The sequence below is a fragment of the Castor canadensis genome, chromosome 9, assembly GCF_047511655.1.
Source record: "Castor canadensis chromosome 9, mCasCan1.hap1v2, whole genome shotgun sequence".
Lineage (NCBI taxonomy): Eukaryota > Metazoa > Chordata > Mammalia > Rodentia > Castoridae > Castor > Castor canadensis.
The window spans coordinates 31,347,490-31,370,416 of NC_133394.1; the positions used below are offsets into that span (position 1 = coordinate 31,347,490).

The 22,927-nt window shown below is 33.2% G+C and overlaps 1 protein-coding gene across 5 annotated transcripts in view; it reads left to right on the plus strand.

Moving 5' to 3' along the window:
• Rap1gds1 (Rap1 GTPase-GDP dissociation stimulator 1) overlaps window positions 1–22,927 on the plus strand; it is a 126,222-nt gene that overhangs the window by 61,929 nt on the left and 41,366 nt on the right. For 3 of the 5 annotated variants that reach the window (XM_020185421.2, XM_020185420.2, XM_020185423.2), the window contains one exon: window positions 16,089–16,235. The exons of the other annotated variants lie outside the window; for them this stretch is intronic. In XM_020185421.2, coding sequence (XP_020041010.1) covers window positions 16,089–16,235 — 147 coding nt within the window. The remainder of the gene's footprint in view (window positions 1–16,088; window positions 16,236–22,927) is intronic. 5 annotated transcript variants of the gene reach the window in all.

The window sequence follows — 22,927 nt, forward strand, 5'->3', positions numbered from 1 at the left end:
CTGTTGGTTCCTTTGTTCCAGTTCTCTTTTATCATAGGGTATTAGCTTTATTTATAAAATGATGGTACTTTTATGTTCATATTTGTGCATTTCATATTTATGATTTTATTCAGTACCATAGCTTGTAATGAATGGCAGCTTTCAAAAATGAACCTCTAACATGTATTTCATGATTAATTTTAGCAATATATATTTTAAAAGACCTCTGCATAGTGGTACTAAAAGGTTGATGGCATGTATATGGAAAATACTGATTATTACTGTTTTTATTTTTATCTCTTTATGTTTGTTGCTAGAATTTAAGCCTACCAAAGTATTCTTAAAACCTTGTTTAGCTTAGTTACTCTTGAATTATGCACTGTTAAAACATGGGAATATTATCTGTTTTGAGTACTTTTGTCTTGGAATTTCACTTAGGAAAATAGAAGAAACACAGAGTGAGCTTTTGTCTGTTACTGCTGAGGTTTTCGTGGGCACAGACTAATTTTATTTCCTATGTACTCAAGTTAGGGTAATAAATGTACAGTGTGTAAGTTTGTAACTAGTGAAATTGAAGTCCATTATTACAGTATTTGTCTTATCCATTTCCCTTGTCTTATGATATACACAGTATAAAATTCTATGGAAATGCTTTAGGCTATGAAGTTAATTGTTTATTTATAAATATTTCCAGCTATGTCATTCTCTTGGAAGTTATAGTTAAATGGATAACTAAGCAGAAAGAATACAAGCCATATTTTTATACATTTAAACCTTGGCTAAGGAAAATGATCTTGGCAGCCTTAAAAGTGAATAAATATAAGGATGGATTTATTACTTCAAATCATGTGATGAAAAAGTGTTCATTGTGCCATGCTGTCTTATGCATGTAATTTCCATAAGACTGCATGACTTCTTACCCATTTACTTTAAATTAAACTTCTGTGAACTTCTTAGAGATTTCTGCAGAATTATTATAGGAAAACTACAGAGCCTGTGTTTGAACTTCAAGAATGATATAAAAGCGTATAAACGTAATGCTGTGTGTTTACTTGTAAATACTTGAAATGGCATTTTCCATTTATTTTGCGATAATTGGTAGTTTTAAGGAACCTAAAAAGTAGGTTTCTCTTTTTAAAAAGTTTTTAATGACTTCCATTTTAGTTAATTCACCAACCTTCATCAAGAAGGAAATACTTCATTTTTAAAGAAGAATACAAAGTTACCTAGGACAGCCTTGTAAATAAATACAAGGAACTTTTTTCTTCCAAATAAAGTATATTTTAAAATAAATTCATGTTTATGTTTTATCAAACCTAACCTGTCAGACTGATCAGTTGACTTACATTTTATTAATATACTCCAAATGACTAATTTTTTTTAGTGTGGATGACAGTAGGCTTGCAATAGATAGTAAAGCTGATATGTACAAAAAATACTATGATTAATTTATAATTGAAGAAACACAGAGAAATTTGTATCCATGTTACAGACATTTGCTAGCACTTAACTATTTATTTGAAAGGAAGAAAACTCCCTCTGTAGGAGGAAATACCATAAAATTCATGGAAATCTTTAGGAAAGAAGTAGGTCAGATTTCATTTTTAACAGCCTTGGCAGTTCTCATTTTAGGAGCTTTTCCTAATGGAAGAGAACAGTCTTACATAATCTTCACATCAAGTAACAGACTGACGTAACTATCAAATGGGCTTTATTGCTGATCAGTTTCTGAATCTCAGTTTCCTTCTTGCATATGGAGATGAAAAAAAATCAGTGACTGAGAACATTTTTTTCATTGAAAATTACCTGGTTTATTTTCTTTTCTTCAAAACAGCCTCCAAGTCACTTCATTTATGGGTTCCTCTTCCGAAGCATCCAGACTTGATTCAAGAAACATTTAAATCTCTTTTGCTCTTTAACTTTACAAACTAACTTTTTATGAGAAGTTTGACATCTTTCAGATCAAAGAAGAGAAAAAAATTGTATTTCAGTTTGGAAGGAAATCAGCAAAGCTGTGTATATGATGGAATATACTTAGGAATGTCATTTTAAGCAAAAAAGTAGGACTGTATTTCAGAAATGCATTGTTTAGCCTATTTAATTACACATCCCTCCCCAAGGTAATATGAAAAAACATGAGTACTTTTCTCCTGACATGACCATCTTTGCACCATTCCTGTTCATTGATTTGTTTTGTTTATACAACTATACACATTTTAAATGGCTGATATACTTAAATGGCCTTACAGTTTTGAAAAGCTTCATGTTAAATTCCAATCCTATTTTTATAATTAATTCCAGGGTATAAATTGATGACTGGAGATGAGTTTGCTGTGTTTGTGGATATTACTTCTTGAGGTCAGGAAATAATTGATACTTAATGCTGTAGCAAGCCTAGCTACTCAGGAGGCAGAGATCAGGAGGACTGCAGTTCAAATCCAGCCCCCGGCAAATAGTTCTCGAGACCCTGTCTCAAAAAGACTCCTTCACAAAAAAAGGCTGGTGGAGTGGCTCAAGGTATAGGTCCTGAGTTCAAACCTTAGAACCACACACACAAGAAAAAGATGTTATAATAGAAGCTAAAGAAATGACCATTTAAAATTAAGTATTTGTCTTTTTATACAAAGAGCAAGGTTAACCTAAGTCAAATGAGTACATTTTAAAATTAAATATTCCTCTTTACAGAAATAAAATATAATACTCACCATTATATAATTATTCCTATTATTATAAGAATATATACACTTAAACTTATATGGTATGCTGTCTCACGTGGTACAGAAAATAAAAAATACATTCTTTCTCACTGAGTTAATATTCAAAATGAGCTAGTAGTCAGGCTTGCCAAGGCCACTGATTACAAAGTAATATAGATATTATTTATTTAATTGACTTCAAGCATAAATAGAAAGAATGTTCAATTATATGCATGTACCTAGTTTATATAAGTGATTATTACTGTACTACAGTATTTGTATATAAAGGACAAAGAAAGAACCCATAGTTCTGACTACAAATACTGAAAAACAATTAATGATACTTCCACAATATTTTGTACTATAAGTTAGTGAAGTGAGAATTTCTATGCTACAGATATGCTTTAAAATTGCAAAGTGTATTTGCAGCAGTTACATTCAGCAGGGAACTAGTTGACATTTAAAAAGTTTTTATTTCAGTGATATAAATTAGATTATTTGATTTTGCTGCTAAAGGGGTTTCTTTTAAAAATTTTTTTAAATTATTTATTCATATGTGCATACATTGCCTACTTTTTTCAGTATTTATTTTTAGAATATAATAAAATTATCAGGCAGTAAGTAATATTAAAATAAGATTAATCAACTTTGATTATTGTTTTATCTTATGAATGAGTTTATTATCAAAGTACATCTTGCGTAAGAATAAACAACTGTAACTACTGCTACTTTTAGATGCAATAATTATGATACTATTACGTGAAAATACTTCAGAGTAAAGATGTCTTAAATAAATTGAAATAGTTGTTGTTTTGTAACCCTGCCATAAGCCCTAGCAAAATGCTCATACAAAAACAGAGCAAAAATACAGTAGAGAGGATAATAAGAACAAAGGAACACAACTTCAGGGTAGTTACAGAGTACATGTTAAATGTGTGAGTTTGACCAGGATAAAAATAATGAATAATGACAATAGTAATTGCAGATGTTTCTTACAGTTAATCAAACAGTGCATTGCCTAGGAAAGAAACATAGTTCATTTGAAAATTAATATAGCTACATGTAAAGAATTTTAATATGTCTCTTGGAAGACTAATATTGTGAATGGATATGATTTCCAGCCCCATTTTTTACTAAATTGTGATTTAATCTGTCTTTCTGGTTTTAGTTTCCTACTCGGTAAAGTGGGCTTGTTATATGGCTTAAATAGACTTTATATATATAAAAGTAGAATGCAGATTGTAAACCACTATGCCATCATTATTTCTAAAGTGTGTGGTAACCTAACATATATATAATACATACAAAAGATATTTACATTGACAATCTAGAACCAGAAGCCTTATAAAGAAAGGCAGTGTTAAATCTTTTAGGAATCAGGAAGAATACATTTAACCATGTGTAAGCATGAGTTAAACTTGAGCTTTTTGACAGCCAAGGTGAAAAACAACTTCATATCCTATGTAATTTTTATTTTAAAGAAAAATATTCCAATTCTTAAAATACCTTGAGACAAAATGCTGGAAGGGAATTATTGTTTGGATATCCTTTATTCTCTACATGGATGATTCTGTGCACATACGTAGGTAAAATATGTAAAGGATATTGATTGGTGTTACATTTTCTTCAGGGGCTGGGGTATGGCTCAAGTGGTAGAGTGCCTGCCTAGCAAGCTCAAGGCCTTAAGTTCAAACCCCAGTGCTGCCAAAAAAAAAAAAAAAACCACATTTTCTTCAATAATAGTTCTGTAAACTTGCCTAAGTATTCTCCATATGATTGTTCCTTGTGTTAACCTTCAACAGAGTCTAAGAAATAATGTTAAGTACTTCAGTAAGGGTAGTTCTATTTGAGAAGTGTAGTACAAACATGTTAGGTTTTGGTGGTTAAACTTGCTTAAGAATTTGAATAAGTACCAAACTTAAAATTTGAAGAAGTTTTGACTTTAATTTAGTTTTAAACCAAAATACAATTCTAATTTACATTAATTCTTTTTTTCTGGTTATTGTGTAATATAGCCAGGTACTGTTCTATAAGACTGAAAAGTTTTATCTTTGATCTTTAAGCCTGATATCAGTTTAATAAGTCTGATTTGCTTGAAAGTATTTATAAATACATTGATGGTATTACATGAATCTGTACATATGACAACACTGCTTATAACTGAACATGTTCACACACATACTTCAGTGCATTGAGAACTGGTGAAATCTGTATTAGGTTTTTAGACTGTAGGGATATTGTACTAGTTTTGTAATGTCGCCATTGTAGGGAGCTGAAAGAAATGTACACAAGACCGTCTGTGTCTTTTTTTTTTTTTTTTTTTTGGTAACTTCCTGTAAGCCTTTAATTATTAAACATAAAAAAATTTAAAACTCCACATATCAAGATACATGCATAAACCCTCTTCTATGGGCAACCTGGTTTCTTTTGCATTAATGCAGACAATAGAGATGTATATATATATATACACACACACACACATATACCATATATACATATATATATATACACACATGCACCATTTTAAAGCAGACCCAAAGTGATACTTTGTAACAGGATTTGTACAATTAAAGTGAAGGACAAAATTGCCTCTGATTTTTTTTTTTACCCTCTAAATTTAACTTTTAGGAAAAAAAAAATCAACAAAAAACTGTCAGCCCCCAACAAGATTTGAAGAGAGGGAATGAATGGGTTGGTATTAGAATGAGAAAGGACATTTCTGTCTTAGAGAAAAACCAAGTAGTAAGTAGGCAGTAAACAAAGTGTTTCCGGCATGGCCTTTTATCTTTCCAGTAAACTGAAGTCAGCCTCATAAAAGTCAGCAGCAAGGCAATGTAGGAAACCTGCAGAAATCGTGGCTGTGGGATGCATCATAAACAGTCATCAGGGTAGTATTTTTTTTTTTTCTTGTGGCACTGGGGTTTGGACTTGGCCTCACACTTGCTAAGCAGGTGCTCTACCACTTGAGACACTCCACCATCTAGATCATTTTTCTTGAGTTCAATAAGAAGTATATGTTCGCCACATTAGTTATTTTCGTCTCTTACATACCAGGTTGCCCCCTGATTAGTTTCTGAGTCAAAAAGGCTGAATGGCCATTGGAATCCTCCTTTCCTGATTAACAAATCTTAGGTAGGGTAGAGAAATAATTATAGGGCTCAGGAGAAAAAAAGATACTTTTTGTGTTTGTGGTTTCAGTCTTTTTTTTTCTTTCCTTTACTGCCCTAATTTTTTACTGTTAAAGATGAAACCAAAGCTTAGGTATATGAAACAAAATGTCTAGGCTGCTTATTGAAACCTTTTCAGCACATAATATCCTGTTCTTTTACATAATGTTTTAGTTTTTCTAATTCTTTTCTTTGTAACCAAGCTGAAGTATTGAGAACTTTGCTTCTAATCAAAGTTGTCCCTCCTGCAAACTGGGGGTATTTCACTTGGCACAGGTGGAATATGAAAAATAAACAAAAATGAGTGATTTACTTTTTTTCCTCACTGAGTAGAATCAGTGTCCCTTTTATCATTAGTGCTGGTTAAATTCTAAATCATGACTATATATATGTGTACACAGACACATGCATCTTTTAAGTATGAAATAGTGTGATCACTCATATTCAAAATATTTGGAAGAAAATTGAATTTTGAAGATTAGCATTTGGTAATGTAGAGTTTTTTGGTTTTGTTTTTATTTCCAGCGGTGGGGATTAACTCCAGGCCTCACATGTGGGAGTCAAGTGCTCTACCACCAAGCCATATGCCTAGCCTTGACAAATTTAATTTTGATCTTGAACAATTTTGTTAGCAAATGGAAGCAATAAATTATTCATTTACATTGTTAGTTGAATGCTAACTAGAAGTCATTTTAGATTTTTTGTGGAAATAATTGAGTTTAATCAATTCTTTTTTATTCAGATTCAGTCTTGCCAATAAAATAGTATAAACATTTTTAAAGTAGAGAAATACATTATTTCTTTGGCAAATACATTTTTATTTATGCATCCTCTGTTATGCAAACAATTTTTGAAAAAGTAGAGTTGTCAAATAATTTTAACATGTAAGAAATTCCTGGTGTACAGAAATTAATACTGATTTGATATAACCATCAAATGCTGTGCCATGACCTCACTTTAAGCTGCACCTGTGGTACCCATGCTTTAGGAAACGAAGGATTTTATTCCTTTTCCTCTCCCGATCTGGTTTTACACATGGAAATATATAAATACTTTGAAATTTTCCTGCATGGAAGCAACATTTGAACCTGAATGTACGATTATATCACAAAATTACAAGTTTTATGCTTTCTTTTGATATATGAGTAGACCATGACAGCTTTTTCCTCATGACTCATTTTTGTAATTTCTCTGATGTAATATTTATAGCTTTTGCATTTATATCTGGTTTTGGGTGGATTTTATCTGCACCTGGAACATGAAAAACACTGCTTTTCAAATTTCAGAAAAGATGCTGAGGGTTCATTTTTTTTTACATTTAAAAGTTTAAAACGTACTTGAATATGTCTTTAGGTACATAAAAACTCACTATTTTGGTAAAATGACAGGGAGAAATGTAAGCATCCAAATTAAGTTTTCTTTGCTAGTAGAATTCATAGATAACTTTTTGACTTAATCTTTAAAAACAATATACATATGTATTTTCTATTTACCATTAACCTGCTCCAGGAAAATATTTTATTTTGTACTTGACAAAAGTCAATAGAAATATAATTATGAAAAATAGAAATCACATAACTCAAAATAGCCAATATGTCTGATTTACAAAGTATGATACTATTTGTAATGATTTAGGTTACTGGCTACCATCTTCTTTGAATATGAAGGATCCCTTTGAACACGAGAAATGTTATTTTCTCCCCTTTTGATGATATCCTCAAAAATTACTTAATGAGATCTGTGTATTGAGAAAATACATTTATACTTTGGAGACTGAAAGGCTAGAATTTGGAGGATAGGGTGGGAGGTTTTAAGACAGTCTTACTGTATACCCCAGGCTGCCTCAAACTTAAGTGCTTTTTGTTTCAGCCTCCACATACTAATATTTCAGGCTTACATAGATTCCTTTGTAGGAGGATACTCCTTTGTTATTTGCAAAATATTTAAGTCCAGCTATAGTATGCTGAAGACTACAGTACAAAATCAGGAGTCCTGCCACCATAATATAACAAACTGATAAAAATTTAACCTATATCTTCTTGTTTTTAATCAGCCTCCATATAACATAGAAAAAGTTTATCTCCATTGAGTGAGAGTAGAGTTAGAAACATACCTTTGATCACTAAATACTTCTCTGTGTTATTGCCTGTAGAAACTCTTGGCACCTATACCGTGGTCATATGATTTGAGTATTTTATGCAGTGGTGACAATGAAAAAGTGCCAGGAAACCCTTACTGTATGCTTTTGTATTCTTTGATGTATTCTCCATATCCTTTAATCCTCAAATATTGATTGAACCCACTGTGTTCAGGGCACTGTGAAAAAAAAGCAAGAAGTCTTTATTTTTCATGGGTATTACAAGGAGAAGATAGATAATAAACAAGTATATGTTCCAGAAAAGATATTTGTAGATCATGATTATTAGTATCAAGGGAATTAATAGGGTGATGTAATATATCTGAGATCAAAGAAAGTTCTCTCTAAGGACATTATTTGAACAGAGGTTTGAAAAATGAGAATGAGCTAGCTATGGAGAATAGGAAGAATATTGCTTGTAGAAGTGTAGCAATTGCAAAGTTGATGGTAAAAAATTTGGGGTGTGTTCACAGAACAAAACAAAGACAGGATATCTGAGACACAGTGAACAGGCATAGCTTCATGCTACAGTATTCAGGAAATAAGGAAGACTTATGACATAAGTCATTGAAGACAAAGCAGTGACAGGACCTGATTTAGATTTTCAAAGCATCACTCTTGAAGCTGCATGAAAAATGGGTTGAGAAGATAGGATGTTAAGAATTAGAGAAAGAACCATGGAGACCAATGAAAAGACTTTTGTGGTAGTACAGACAAAAAAATAATGGTGACTTGGATTAGGGTTATGGTGGGAGGGTAAAGAAAATCAGAAGAATTTGCAAATTATTTACGTTGGTGGATTGGGAATGAAGAAAAAAGGAAAAGTTGAGGGATGCCTAGATTTGGAACATGAGTAACTGGACAGAGGATGGGGCAGTTTGCTGGTTTTGTATTGGTTTTTTCTGCATTTTACTGCTTCTGCTGTTTGTACTTTTTTTGGGGGGACTGGGGCTTGAACTCAAGGCTTTGCACTTGCAAAGCAGATGCTCTGCACATGACTGCTATGGTTTTAATATGATTTATTTTTGCCAAAGTTCATGCTGTGGCTTGGATCCCAATGAGACAGTGTTGAGAGAGGATAGGTCCTGTAGAAGGCTACAAAGTGATTTTGAGGACAGCCCACACTATACAGCAGAACCCTTTCTAAAAACAAACTCATAGGAAAAGAATGGGAGGAAAACCATCTTGTGTATTTATTTTTATCATACTCAGAGCATTTTATTCTTTGTGTTGATCCAAATATCTATTTAGTATTATCCACCTTTAGCCTGAAAAACTTTCATTAGCGGTTTGTGCAGAATTTTATTGGCAATGAAATCTCTTAGCTTTTGTGTGTTTAAATTGTTTTTACATCACCTTCCTTATTAAAAAAAAAAATTCATTGGGTGTAGAATTCTGGTTTGTACTTTAAAGGTGTTACTCCATTTTCTTCTAGCTTGTGTAGTTCCAGATGAAAAGTTTACTGTATTTCTTATTTATTGTAGCTCTTCTGTACTATTTCTTTTTTCCTTCTGGTTTTCCTGTAAGAGATTCTCCTTTTGATTTTCAGCAGCTTGATTGAGATATGCCTAAGTGTGTATATTTGTCTTTTTTGCTTTGCCTGGGGTTTGCTAAACTTTATAGATTTATGGCATAATGTCTTAGATTATATTTGGGGAAATTCTCTGCAATTGATTCTTCAAATTTCTTTTTTAATTTGTTTTTTAGTTTTGTGGGACTGACTGAGGTTTGAACTCAGAGCTTCTCACTTGTGAACCAGGCATTCTATCCCTTGAGCCATACCTCCAGTCCATTTTGCTCTAGCTATTTTGGAGGTGAGATCTCCTGAACTGTTTTCCGGGGCTGGCCTTGAACTTAGTTTCTCCTGATCCCAGCCTCCTAATAGCTAGGATTACCGGCTCAAGTATTTCTATGCCCTCTTCTCTCTCACTTCTCCTTCTCGGACTCCATGCATACTTATGCTAGACCATTTGCCATCTAGCATCTCTGATGCTCTGGGTTCCCCCATCCCCACTCTATGGCTGTTCATGTTTTCTTTTATACAAGTTCACTCAGTCTTTCCTTGGTTTTGCTGAGTCTACTCAGTTTGTTGAAGTAATTCTTTATTTTTGATGCTGTTTCTCATGTATAGCTTTCATTTTTACCTTAGTTTTCATTTTCTCTAAAATTCTACATCTGTTGATGGATATTAGTCACTTTTTCTACTAGATTCTGTAATAAATCAATCATAAAGTCTCCATCTGATAGTTTTATCATCTGACTTTGGTTGTTAGTTTATTTATGTTTTGACAGTGCTTTTTTTTTCTGTTCTAAATGCATTTTGACTGTATTGAACATTGCATATATGAAAACAGATATTAACAGGATTTAATCACTGGAAATGAGCATCCTTCCTTCTGTATTGGGATGTTAATGTGGAATAGAGGTCAAGTCAGTCTAGTCAAGAGTTGAGTGGCCTCACATTTTTGTTGTTTCTTTACTTCAGTGCAGTGTACTCTCTATCCAGAAGTTAACATGAAGGAATTGTGTCTGTGATGTCAAGTGCAGCCTGTCAGATATGATTTCTGAGGTTCACAGGGTCGTTTCTCTTGCCTAACTGAATGCAACCATCTTAATTTTTATTTCCCACACAAAGCATTCATCACCATCGCTATTAGCCCATGAAGCAAAACTGATTTCTAAGCAATACATTAAAAAAATTTGAAGCTTGATATCTCACAATGTTTTTGTAGAGCAGTGTATTTTTGCTCCCAAGAGCTGCTATATGTAACAAAGTACTACAGACTGGAGAATTTATTGTTTCACAATTCTGGAGGCAATGAGTCCAAAATCAAGGCATCAGCAGGACCATATTATCCCCTCTGACATTGTAGGAGAGGTCTTTTTCCTCTCCCTATGGCTTCTGGTGGCCCCAGGTGTTCCATGGCAATGGCAGTATAACTTCAGTCTCCTCTCCACACTTCTCTCCTCATAAGGACACCAGTCATTGGGTTAAGGAACTACCCTCCTCTTCTCCACATTACATCTACAATGACTTGTGGCCAAATAAATCGCCTTCTGAAATACTAGCAGTTAGGGCTTAAATACATATTATTGGGGGACAGAATTTGATCTGTAATAAGTAAAATGACACTTTTGTCTAAAAAGCCTACTCCAATGTTAGTGACGTTATCTCTTAAAAATAAACATATTAAACCACTGAATCTGAAAAATCAAACTAGGAATATATACTCAATACATAAATCTGTCATGAATTTGTATTTAATGTTTTAGGAAGAATTTTGATACTTTGTTCCTTCCAGTTGATGTAAATTTAAAGATGGCAACCAAGGCACATTTTAATGAAAATATTTACAAATTCCATCCTATTTGACACTTATTTAGAGTTTCATCACAGAAGTCTAGTGAAATTAAATCAGTCATTTCCTTAATTTGTGATGGCATTGTTTCTATGTAGTATTCTAAAGCATTTTGTAATATGGCTGCTATACACTGAGAGCTAACAGACTCTTTGAAGTTTAAAGTCAAGAACTCCAGTCACAGTTCAAAAATTGAATGTTATGAACTAAAAATCCTCAAAGTAGTATTTGTGTCTTTATTTAAAATGAGCCTTAGTTTTAATTGCCTGTTGTTTGGAAGCCCTTGTCTGGAATATATTACACATGCTCAAAATCTATTATAATAAACTATCTTTGTGGCTAAAAACTAGCATAGCAATGGAGTCTAATGGCAAAATTATGAGGAACTTGTACCTTTGTAAGTGCAATTACTTTTTGCAAACCGACATGAGTAAACTAGGACTTAAGTTATAATTACCTTGACCTTATGCATCTTTTCTGTTACTTAAAAAAGAGCATGTCATAATTGCTCTAGATAGTAAGACAACAGAAAAATATTCAAAATGGAGCTTTTCAGTTTACCTTGAAGAATTTCTCATTCGTCACAAGTTTTTGTAGTTTCTAAGAACAGTGGATAAGAAAAATAAGAAGTACCTGATTTATGGTGATTAATGATTACTAAGCAAAAACAGAAAGATTCAAGGGTTTGTTTCCTTTTAATATGGTGCTAGACACAGTAGAGAAAAATGAGCAAGAGCGCATTAGATCTAAAGGAAACTCAGTGTGTACCTGCTCTTCCTTCTGTTTTCCAGGTCAGGAAATGATAGGTGTTAAAAGTTTGTGTTTTGTTTTTTTATCATGAAGCTTATCAAAAGCCAAAATTTAGAGACTATATTATAATATAATTATCTTGCAAGTCATTACCTCAATGACATTACAAATGTTAAGATGTTAAGATCTATTTTACCTTACTGAAATTTGGGGGTTTTTTTGTTTTTTGGTTTTTTTGGGGGGTAGGACTGGCGTTTGAACTCAGGGTTTTGCATTTGCAAAGCTTGTACTACACTACTTGACCCACACCTTCAGTCCATTTTGCTCTGGTTATTTTGGAGATGGGGTCTTGCAAACTGCATGCCCACACTGGTCTCAAACTATGATCCTCCCAATCTCAGCCTCCTTCTCAAGTAGCTAGAATTATAGGTGTGAGCCACTGGTGCCTGGTGCCTGACTGAGATTCTTAACATTAGGTACATTATTGCTACATTAGGTAGCAAAGAAGTTAAAATTCCCTCCTTGCCAACCAGGACTGGACCTGGTTTCATCCTGTGTCCTCTCCCATTCTTCAGAGGCTTTAGCTTATGATGTGTCTACAGTTTTCTTTACGTGAAGAAGTCTTACCTTCTGTTCACTTTCTTTGTCTTACTGTTTATTAGCTACAACTGAAATTGAATTACTAAAGTGATTGGGGAAAATGCATATAATTCCATGTCTAGAAGCAGAAATGGTGAAAAAGTACTCAAGATTGTTCCTAGTGTCTTCTGTTTTGTCTGTGAAGTAGGGAGTATGATTCTGTTAAAAATGCAGAAGATGGGAATGTAAGGGAGTAGAATCTTTAAAAAGTTGTGAATGTTTGGTTGGGTCCCATGAGTAATGTGACAGGGATGAGTGCAAAGGGCTTGTTCACATTTGTAGGCCTATAACTTTACAAAATTATAGAAAATATTGCATAATTGGCCCATTCTATGCTGTGCTTCTAAATATTGTTTTATTTAAAGCTGATTCTTTAGGAATTTTGGAAACTTCTCTTATTCCCAAAATGGGTCTCAGTGAATGGATGTATGATTTTCCATGAGTTTTAATATGTTAACAGTTGTTTTTAAGATGGAGTAATGAAAGTGCAGTGCAGTATCTCTTTAGATATAATATGAGGAGTGATCATACTTGTGCTGGAAGCTGCATTCTGTGATAGGTCATCATTAAAGAATGTAGCAGGTCTCAAAAGAAATGATTCCCATGGCCAATGCCTCAAAATCATGGAAAATTCAAATCTAAATTACATTTCCATAGGTGACAGCTGAGGGTGCTTCACAACCTAGATGTGACTTGTTATGAAAAGAGTTAAAAGTGAGGTGACATTTTTGGAACATAGAGTTTATGATAATGAGTCTTTGGGGAATTATTTTTAAGTGGTCAGTAATAAATAATAATAATCATAAAGCCATAGAGCTGTGTTGACCATAGAAAACCAATTTATATGGACTTGTTCAATGGTAGCTGTTCTAAAATGTATTTAATATTCTGTCACTGGTTTTGGTAAAGGAACACATCATTATTTATTCATTTGCATCATTGGATTCTATGAAGTATTTTAATAAAATCCTCTTTCACCTTATGTCCCTGGCTGTTTTGTCAAAAAAGAGAGAAAAAAACTGAGGAACTGTAAATATTCCTACACTGGCAGTTAATGTTTTCTGACCCCAGGTAGCTATTACTGCGATGCGTGCTTTGTTTTGCTTTTCCTTTCAGATTTGATAATATAATTCTAATACAGAGATTGAGTCTGTGTTCTGTGACTGACTTTGAATAACTCATGAGTAAAGAGCTCTATGATTGACAATTCAAACAGGGAATGGAAGGAGGAAACAGCAGAGAAACCTTATAGCTCTGAAATCCAAATAGGTAATGGTTAGGTTCTTACTTACGGCAGTAGTAAAATTGTTGAATAAATGTATTGAATTACTGATTTTTTTTTTGGACACTGACCAATTTAGTGATCAGAAGGCAACTTAGTTTTTAAAATCTCCTGCAAATAAGCTTGGTATTGTTTAGTTACTTTGTAAGGTTTCTTTTAAGTATTAAGCATGCACAATTTAAGTATTGAAAGTCCATATTTACTCAACAGTTAAAATCAAATGCTACTTGAGTTTTGCCAGTCTAAGATTGGGAGATACTATACGTCCATGTTACTGAGTGAGTATTTGGATTGGTAGCTATCCACATACAAATTGTGTAATAATTTAGGACGTTTGCATTTGTTGTTGGAAAATAAAACTTTGGAAATTAGATTCCTTGTTTTTTGTTTGTTGTTTTGTGTTTTTTTTGATTTGTATTTAAGACAGGCTGGTCCTAAACTTGAGATCCTCCTGCCTCAGCCTCCCAAGTGCCGGGATTGCAGGCATGAGTCACCATCCCAAGTGGAAAATTAAGTGATCTCTAAGTGAGATTTGAACAACATTCTTCACTGGCTCATCTCTGTAGCTACGCTGGCAGTGTAATAATTTTCTGTAATCTTCTTAGCTGTTTAGCATAGGGCACTTTGTGCACCTGCTTAACAATACTGTATAACTAAGTGGGCATGGTATGAAAGTAAGTCAACAAAACTATTTTGTTTCATTTGAGTGTGATTTCTTTAAAGCTTTTCAAAATTAGGAAGCTAGTATTTATGAGGGCCTGCTTATATAAGTGATGTGCGTATATATGTCTGTGTACCATAAGAAATGATATGTATTAAGTTTCACTGTCTAATTTGATTCAGGATGAGTTGTAAAAAATTTGACCTTAGTTTCAGTCCTTTTGTTAGGAAAATGAAAATCTTTCATGTACTGATTTCATAGCTGTAATTCCTTTATGAGCTGTTTTTTGTATTGATTCTGTAGCTGAATTGTCCATTATGGCAGTCACTCACTAAGTCTGGCTGTTGACCAATTGAAATGTGGCTGTTCAAATTGAGAAGTAACTGTAAGGGTAAAATATACTTGTATTTTGAAGACAAAGGAGAATATAAATATTTCACTAATAATTTGTATAATGATTGTATGTTGCAATGATAATATTTTAGATATATTGGATTGTATAAAATATTACTAAAATTATTTCTTAACCTGTGTTTTACTTATTAATGAAGCTACTAATAAATTTAAATTATATTTGTGGCTCACATTTGTGACTTTCATAGTTCTATTGGACAGCACTGTTCTTTATACTCATATTTTACATAAGGAGATCAAGTTTAGAAAGATGTATTCTTTTATCTCTTTCAATTCTAGGTTCACAGGGTAGAAAGTATTCTAAAGCCGTTCATGTGTTCCAGCAGCTCAGTGACATTTGTTCTGTGCTTTATAGGTATATACATACTGAAAGGAGTGTTTGACCATCATTTGACTACTGGTTATAATTTGAAATATGTTGTTGTGAGCTAGAATAGAGGGAATAAGGAAAAATTAAATAGTGAACATGCTTCTGGTGAATAGAGAATGCCATTAAAGAACTCCTATTAGTAATATTTAGGAATTACACATTGTGACCTAGAACTAAACTTTGTCTGATACAGCTGACTTACACTAATAGAAAGACATACTTAGTGGATTCCAAGCTGAGGAACAAAAACTTAGACCAAAAAAAATTATCACTTAGTTCCTATTTTTGTCTTAAACAAAATTGTCATTTATAAAAGACAGGAGGTAAAAAATTTCACTGCATAAACTAGGACATGGAGAAGTTCTTTTCAGCCCTTATGTGATGCCAGTGAGGATACTCTTTTTCCTTTTAAAAAATGATTGTATCTTTTTCCCATCCCACCCCCATTTCCATGTTTATTTGTTTTGCTTTGTTTTGTTCTGTTTTGTTTTCAAAAAGACATACTTAGTGCCCTGCCTAGGTTTATTTTCAATTTACTAAATAAGGACTAACAAACACTATTATGTTTTGTATTTGCAATTGTAAGGTACATTTCTTTTTTGTTTTATTTTTAATTTAACTCTTTGTTTTACAGATGAGGGCAGAAGTGCAGTTGACCAAGCAGGTGGTGCACAGATTGTAATTGACCATTTAAGGTCACTGTGCAGTAAAACAGAACCCGCCAATGAGAAGCTCTTGACTGTCTTTTGTGGCATGCTGATGAACTATAGCAATGAGAATGGTAAACAAACCTGAAAACTTGCTTTCTCTCTGGGGGAAAATTAAAAATTATCTTTACTGTAGTACAAAACACATGTTTGAAAAATGACAAGGATTTCATAAGTGGCATATAAAATTAATAATTAACTCACATTAAAAATTACAATGTTTCAAAATTACACAATGGTCTAATTTGCTAAATGGGACTAGGTTTGAAGGGTTGCCAGTGCCAAGGAGTACCAGAACCTAAAAATCATGTATGTTGTGTTTTAAGCTTTCTTGCTATGAATATTTTGAAGATAAACAATACTAAAATAGCTCCATGTTTATTATCTTATATTAATCCTATGAGTAGCTTTAAAGCAAGTACTGTTTTTAGAAGTAAAATTATTTTATTCTATTTACTACTTGGAAGAATTTTTTTAAAAAGAAAAACTTGAATAAAATCTGGCTTTAGAAATATAAAGTTCAGAGTATTTTCAGGCAGCTCATTTTAGAAGTTAAATAAGGTCTTCTTAAACAATTTCATTTCCCTATAAAGTATTTTTAGGACCTAGCAACAAATACCAACAATTTTTAACTAGCCTGTGTGATTGTTAGCTGAATGAACATAAAAGCAATAATATTAAGACTTCATAATAAATTTATGTCACAAAACATCTCTCATTTATCCTTCTGTATGAAATACTACTGTGTGAATCAAACACTCAAATTACAGTGTGCTCCTAGCACATGACACAAATAAGGCATTCCCATAATTTCCTTCATGTGGTGTTTTAAGTTGCATCTTTCTACAGAAGCATTTGCATGGTGAATGTGAAATGTTATCCTTTACTTTCATGTGTTCTACAGACATGTGGCCCTCTTGTGTAGTTTTTGGTTTTTTCACTTTTGGTATTCATGGGTCCATAGAAATAGCCCCAAAAGTTTATAGGAAAAAGTAGATCTTGATAATTTTGTACTAATATTTGGCCCATAATATTTAGTGACAGTGAATGGTGGAGACTGTAGCAAATTGAAGAGCCCTGTCCCACTGAAAGGGGAGAGCTACTGTTCTTTCACTAGCCGTTTCTGTGTGGCAATTTGGCCAAATTTGGAAAAAGGAAGTTGAAAGTCTAGCTTTTTCACACGACCTCTGATTTATTAAATGTTGTACCCCATTTGCTTTTTTAACACTGTACAAGCTAAACAGAAAGTGTCCTTAGGTCTCATCCTGTCCAAGGGATACCAGTTTTAAGCTTGAATTAAAATTGTTCTTAATATAAAATAGTTTTTATCAGTATTTGTTACCCTATTAAACTTGAGCTGATAACATTTGGTAATCTTTATATGGTCAGCTACTTGTATTATCCCTCCCCTCTGGTGAATCCTTTTTGAAGAGAATATATCCTAAACATGAACAGGACAACCCAAAATGAATGGCTAGTTAATAAATAATTGAAATTTAACCATAGTGTACAGGTGTTTGCATTACATTAAGAAGTCATTGATCAGTCGTTCATGTCACTTCCTTTCTCTTTAATGTCATTTGAGCCATAGACACAAGAAAGTAGGAGAGTTCTAAGTTGGAAAATACTTTTAAAAGATAAATGAAAGAAACTTTTCATGAAGTTATTATAGGAGCCTTAGATACAAAGCTGTTCAAATCTGTGTAAAAGGTTTTCAAGTGGCTGAAAAGCCCTCAAAAGCATCACTAATTTAATGTAAAGCAGGCAGTGATTGAGCCGTTTAATAAAATATCACAGCATGTAATGAGTAGTAATATGCAGGGGGCATAGTCTAAATGCATGTTTTTTTAAAAGCACCTATTCCCAAGAAATGATTTAGAAACTGTAGAAAGCTGTATTACCATTGCTTATAATACTATTGGGAAAATAATGTTTTATTACATGATTCCAAAAGCCACAGTTTGAGTGTACCTTTCAAAACTTAGATAAACCTAGAACCCAAGCACATGGGAAGCTGAGGCAGGAGGGTCACATGTTCAAAGCCAGCCTGGGCTACACAGAGAGCTCCAGACTAGCATGTACAACTTCATGAGACCCTGCCTCAAAATAAATAAATAAAGTAGATAAAAGTTACATTTAGAATTAAGAAACAAATACCAAACTTTGAACCATATGAAGTGATTTCTTTCTCATTTTAATGTTTTAACTTATGTCCTTTTTTGGTTTGCTTTGCCTTACTTTAAGCATCTTATTTTTGTGTTCATTATTTATTGTTTTCTTTTCAAAGTTTGTATTTAAAGACTTAAGTGTTAGGTCTTCTTTACTAACTTCTGATCGTTTGGTATTGATCCTGTCCACCCAGTCAAGTCACTAAGATCAGAAAACAGCAGTACCCTCTGAAAACCCCGAGGCACTTTCTGTTAGCACTGACACATACGGTTTCCTTTTATATGTATCTGCCATTGAATTTCAGTGCACAAACCTCTGCTAATTTGTGAGTAGACTATATGAATGATAAATACCTCCTTTCTACTCCAGCAGAAAAATTGGCTCTGCTTTTCAGCCCAGTAACTTAAGCCTTATCTATAGTTAGAGAGTTTTTAGCAGCAGAGATAAATTTTTTTAAGAGGTGTAGATAAAAGATAGTACTGCAACTGATATAATGACTCACAGCTTTCCTGAAAAAAAAATTAAAATTGTTTATTAGTTCTAAAAGTGATTTGACACCAGACTTAGAAATATCGTAATTCAGGTACTTCTGTCTATTCCTTGAAACTTAAACACATCCAGTTTTTCTATCCATTAAATAGGGAATAAGGCAAGCTTCTTAAAATACATGCAACATGCATTATGCAAATACTTGTTCAGTAAAGGCATTTTTGTACCATTTGATAAAGCTGGTAACTGAATGTTCATCAGTTTAAAAGTTTTGAACTAGTTTAAGACTATACTTTTAAGCTATAAGATGGATGTATTCTTTTGTTTCCCTGTTGGTAAAGCAATTAAAACTTTATATTCAGACTGAAGTGTGGATTATCTGCAGTTATAACTGCTCAGCCAAAGAAGTTATATCAATACTGTCATATAAAGTCATATTTAAATGAAGTAAGACAGATATCATACTTTGTTTTTCCAGTTTAGAAAATCATACCTGTTGTTTACATGGCAAAAAAGGACTTTTCAATTCTGTGGTTCTCCAAAATAACCTGAATGTTTGACAGTTAGGGCTCTAGAAACACACGTTGACAATTTGACATTCGGTTTGAGGGCTTATGTTGACTTTCCGGTTTTCCTCATCTAGTTACAAATAAAGTTTTAATATTCTATGAACAAGGAACTCAAACTGTTAATTGTAGATATTTTTTATCTGATTAGCTTTTGGATGTCTTTTTCCTGGATTTGTTTACCTATACTAGAACAGTGCAGTGAAGACTGAAAATTTTGTTCAGTTATCCAGCCATTTTCTAGTACAGATGTTCCCTAACTTGCAGTGGGAGTACATCCTGATGAACCTATCAAAAATTGAAAATATCCTAAGACAAAACCATAGTTTAGCAACAGTGTGTTGCTGTGCTTGCCCTCGTGATCTTGTGGCAGGTGGGAGCGTGGCTCACTGTATCTCCCATCCAGCATTCCAAGCGAATGTCATACGGCATATCACTGGCCTGGAAAAAGGCCAAAATTCTAAATTCTAAGGATGGTTTCTACTAAATGCATATAACTTTCACCATCAAAAAGCCAAAATATTGTAAGTCCAACAGTTTTATGTCAAGGACTATTTAAATTAACAAAATCAATACTTGGAAGAAAAATGCATTATTGGAAAACATTTTCTTTGTGAAGTAAGTTAGAAGCACTGTAAACCTTATTCCACTGGAGTAATTGATATTCCCTGTTGTGACATATGGCATTAGCAGAAAGCAGTATTGAAAACAAGCAACAGCCCAGCACCAGGGGCTTCAGCCTGTAATAATCCTCGCTATGCAGGAGGTAGAGATCAGGAGGATCCCCAGGCAAATAGTTCTCCAGACCCTATCTTGAAAATACCCAACACAAAAAGGCCTGGCAGAGTGGCTCAAGTGGTATAACACCTGCCTAGCAAGCATTAAGCCCTCAGTTCAAACCCTAGTATCACCAAAGGGGGAAAAAAGTAGAAAATAAGTAACACATCACAGAACTATAGTTTAAAATTTCCCACAAATGATCCACAAACTTGATGAGTCTACCTATGTACATTCGATAGAAACAAAGTTTAAATAGAAACAAACCCATAATCTAAAGCAAAGTACTTAAAAGTTAAAGCAGAATAGCATCTTGTTGAATACATTCAGGGTCACTGCTGTTATATTACAAGTAGCCATGGTTAATCAATAAATACCCAATGGAAACCCCTGTGATTGAGGGTTTATTCATTGTTTTCTTAATACAGTTGCACTACAGACACAAAATGGAAAGAAAAGTCTTAAATGACAATAAGCAATAAATACTGAATTTTTTTTATATAAACTATAAGAGTAGAGGCAATAAATGTGCCACTAGGAAAGAAAAATTAGTTCCTTCTAAAATTGTTAACTAATTTGCACAGCCTAAGGCATTTTCATCTGACCTATTATATATACTCATGTATGATAGCTATATACTTAAAAGACTAACTTCTCTCTTTGTATGGCTCCTGAAATTTTCTAAGACACATTTATTTTAATTTTTTATTTACTGCATGAATTTATAACTAATCTATGGTTGAAGGGAGGCTGTCTCTGTGATTTAGGGAATGTAATTCCTGGGGTATGTGATTGAAGGATAACAACTGAATTTAAATACTAAAAGCTTAGTACTTAAACTCAGCTGTTTAAAATGGATCTCGGGTATTTTCTATCATCTAATTTAAAGATCGCTGAGTTTTAGCTACTGTTTTCCTTTCAGCACCTTCATATTTCTTATCATACTATTCATTTTTCCTAGTGAACCCTGTCAAGTAACTTGTTTACTTTTCTTCATATTTAAGACAGAAGAAGTAAAAATGAATAAGAATGATACTGATTAAAAATCAGAAAGGCAGATTGGGCTTGAGCTACGTGTTTATCCTTATGTTTTGGTATTGCTTTTATTACAGTCACAAGGAGCATTTCCTAGGTGTGAGATGCTTAGAACAGTGGTTTGCTTCACACATGTGAGGAACTATTTCAAAGTTTTGTTACCATCAGTACAAGCCAATTGATGCTTCCCTATATTTCCTCAATACTAGAATCTTTTTCTGACCCAACAGGGAAAATAATTAAAAATGTAAAATTGCAGCTACTGTCTTTTTCTTCTTAATAACAGGAATTTTCCAGTATACTATTTTAATGTATTTTTTTAATTTATAAAGACATGGAAAATGTACTTTTAAATTCACATTTTTTGAAGCCTAGTTTGTCAAATTTAAACACTGTAGTGTATTAAATGAAGTACATTAAGTATTTTTATTGTGCAGCTGAGAAGGTGTTAGGCAATTTTATTCTTTCTTTAGTTTATTCTTTTACTGGCTGTTGCTTTGTGAAAGTGTTCTGAATTTTTACTTTCTGCCCAAAGAGCTTTCTAATCACTTTGCAAAAGCAGACTGTGTTCATGAGGTTCTGCTACAAATTCCATTACAAAGGCAGGGTGGGCTGGGAGGGTGGCTAAAGTGGTTGAGCATTTACCTAGCAAGCACAGAGCCCTGAGTTCAAACCCCAGGACTGCCCTTCCCCTCTCCCCCCACCCACATTCTGGTGCTTCTTCCTAGTTCTGCCTATTAAATTTAACTAATGTAATCAGTTAGGCTAGGTTAGTGTTTAGTCATAATCCTCCTAGAGTTTTACTGTAATAATGCTACTTATAGGTAGCCTGAGAACTTGGTTTTTAGCAGAGGAGTATCAGCTGCACATTTTGGTCTTCATTTCACATGGTTAGGTATTAGCATTAATATTTAGCTTTGGCTATTATAGAATGAACTTCTGGATGATGCAAAAATCTAAAATTTTATCTCAGAAAAATAAAGTGGTTATTATAGTTATTTCTTCAGTGACAAATGTACATAGATGGCAGCCTGTAACTGATTTTCTCTTCCTTCTAACATGATTTTCTTTTCTCTGTTTGCTTTATATCTAGATGAAGATGATTAATTATACATGTTACTGAATGTTGTAAAATTTTCCTTATTGTGAAAATTCGAGGTGGCAAAGTTGTTTTTCTGATTTTATTTAATCATCTTCATAAACTGTAAAGAATCCTCAAATTGGACTTTTTATTGAAAGACTGATTGCCTGAAAGGAATTAAATAACTAAAAATTGAAAAGTGTTGCTAACACTTTATGTTGTAAATTCTAAAGAGAACCTCTGTGCCTTGATTTAATTTTTATGTTTGTATAGTTTTCACCATCATTAATTCTTGCTGCCTTTTAATAGTTCAATAATACACATTTACGTTTCAGTTGACATACAGATTTTCAACACATGAAACAAATAGGGCCACTTTTCACTGAAGACAGACTCATTACCTTTGTTTGAAAAGGAGTATTAAGAAAGCAACAAGAAATCTTATTTTTATTATTGATGTTGCTATACCAGTTGAAATTCAGTGTCAAGCAAATGATTGTTGAACATACACAAGTTCTAGAGGCGGCAGTGAAGTAAACATGGAGCTGTGTGGCCTTCCACCCTCTGAGACTTTGGCCAGTGATGAAAAGTACGTTTTGACCAAACACCAGTGTATCTCTAATTTAGACCAATGAAAAGTCTATTCAGT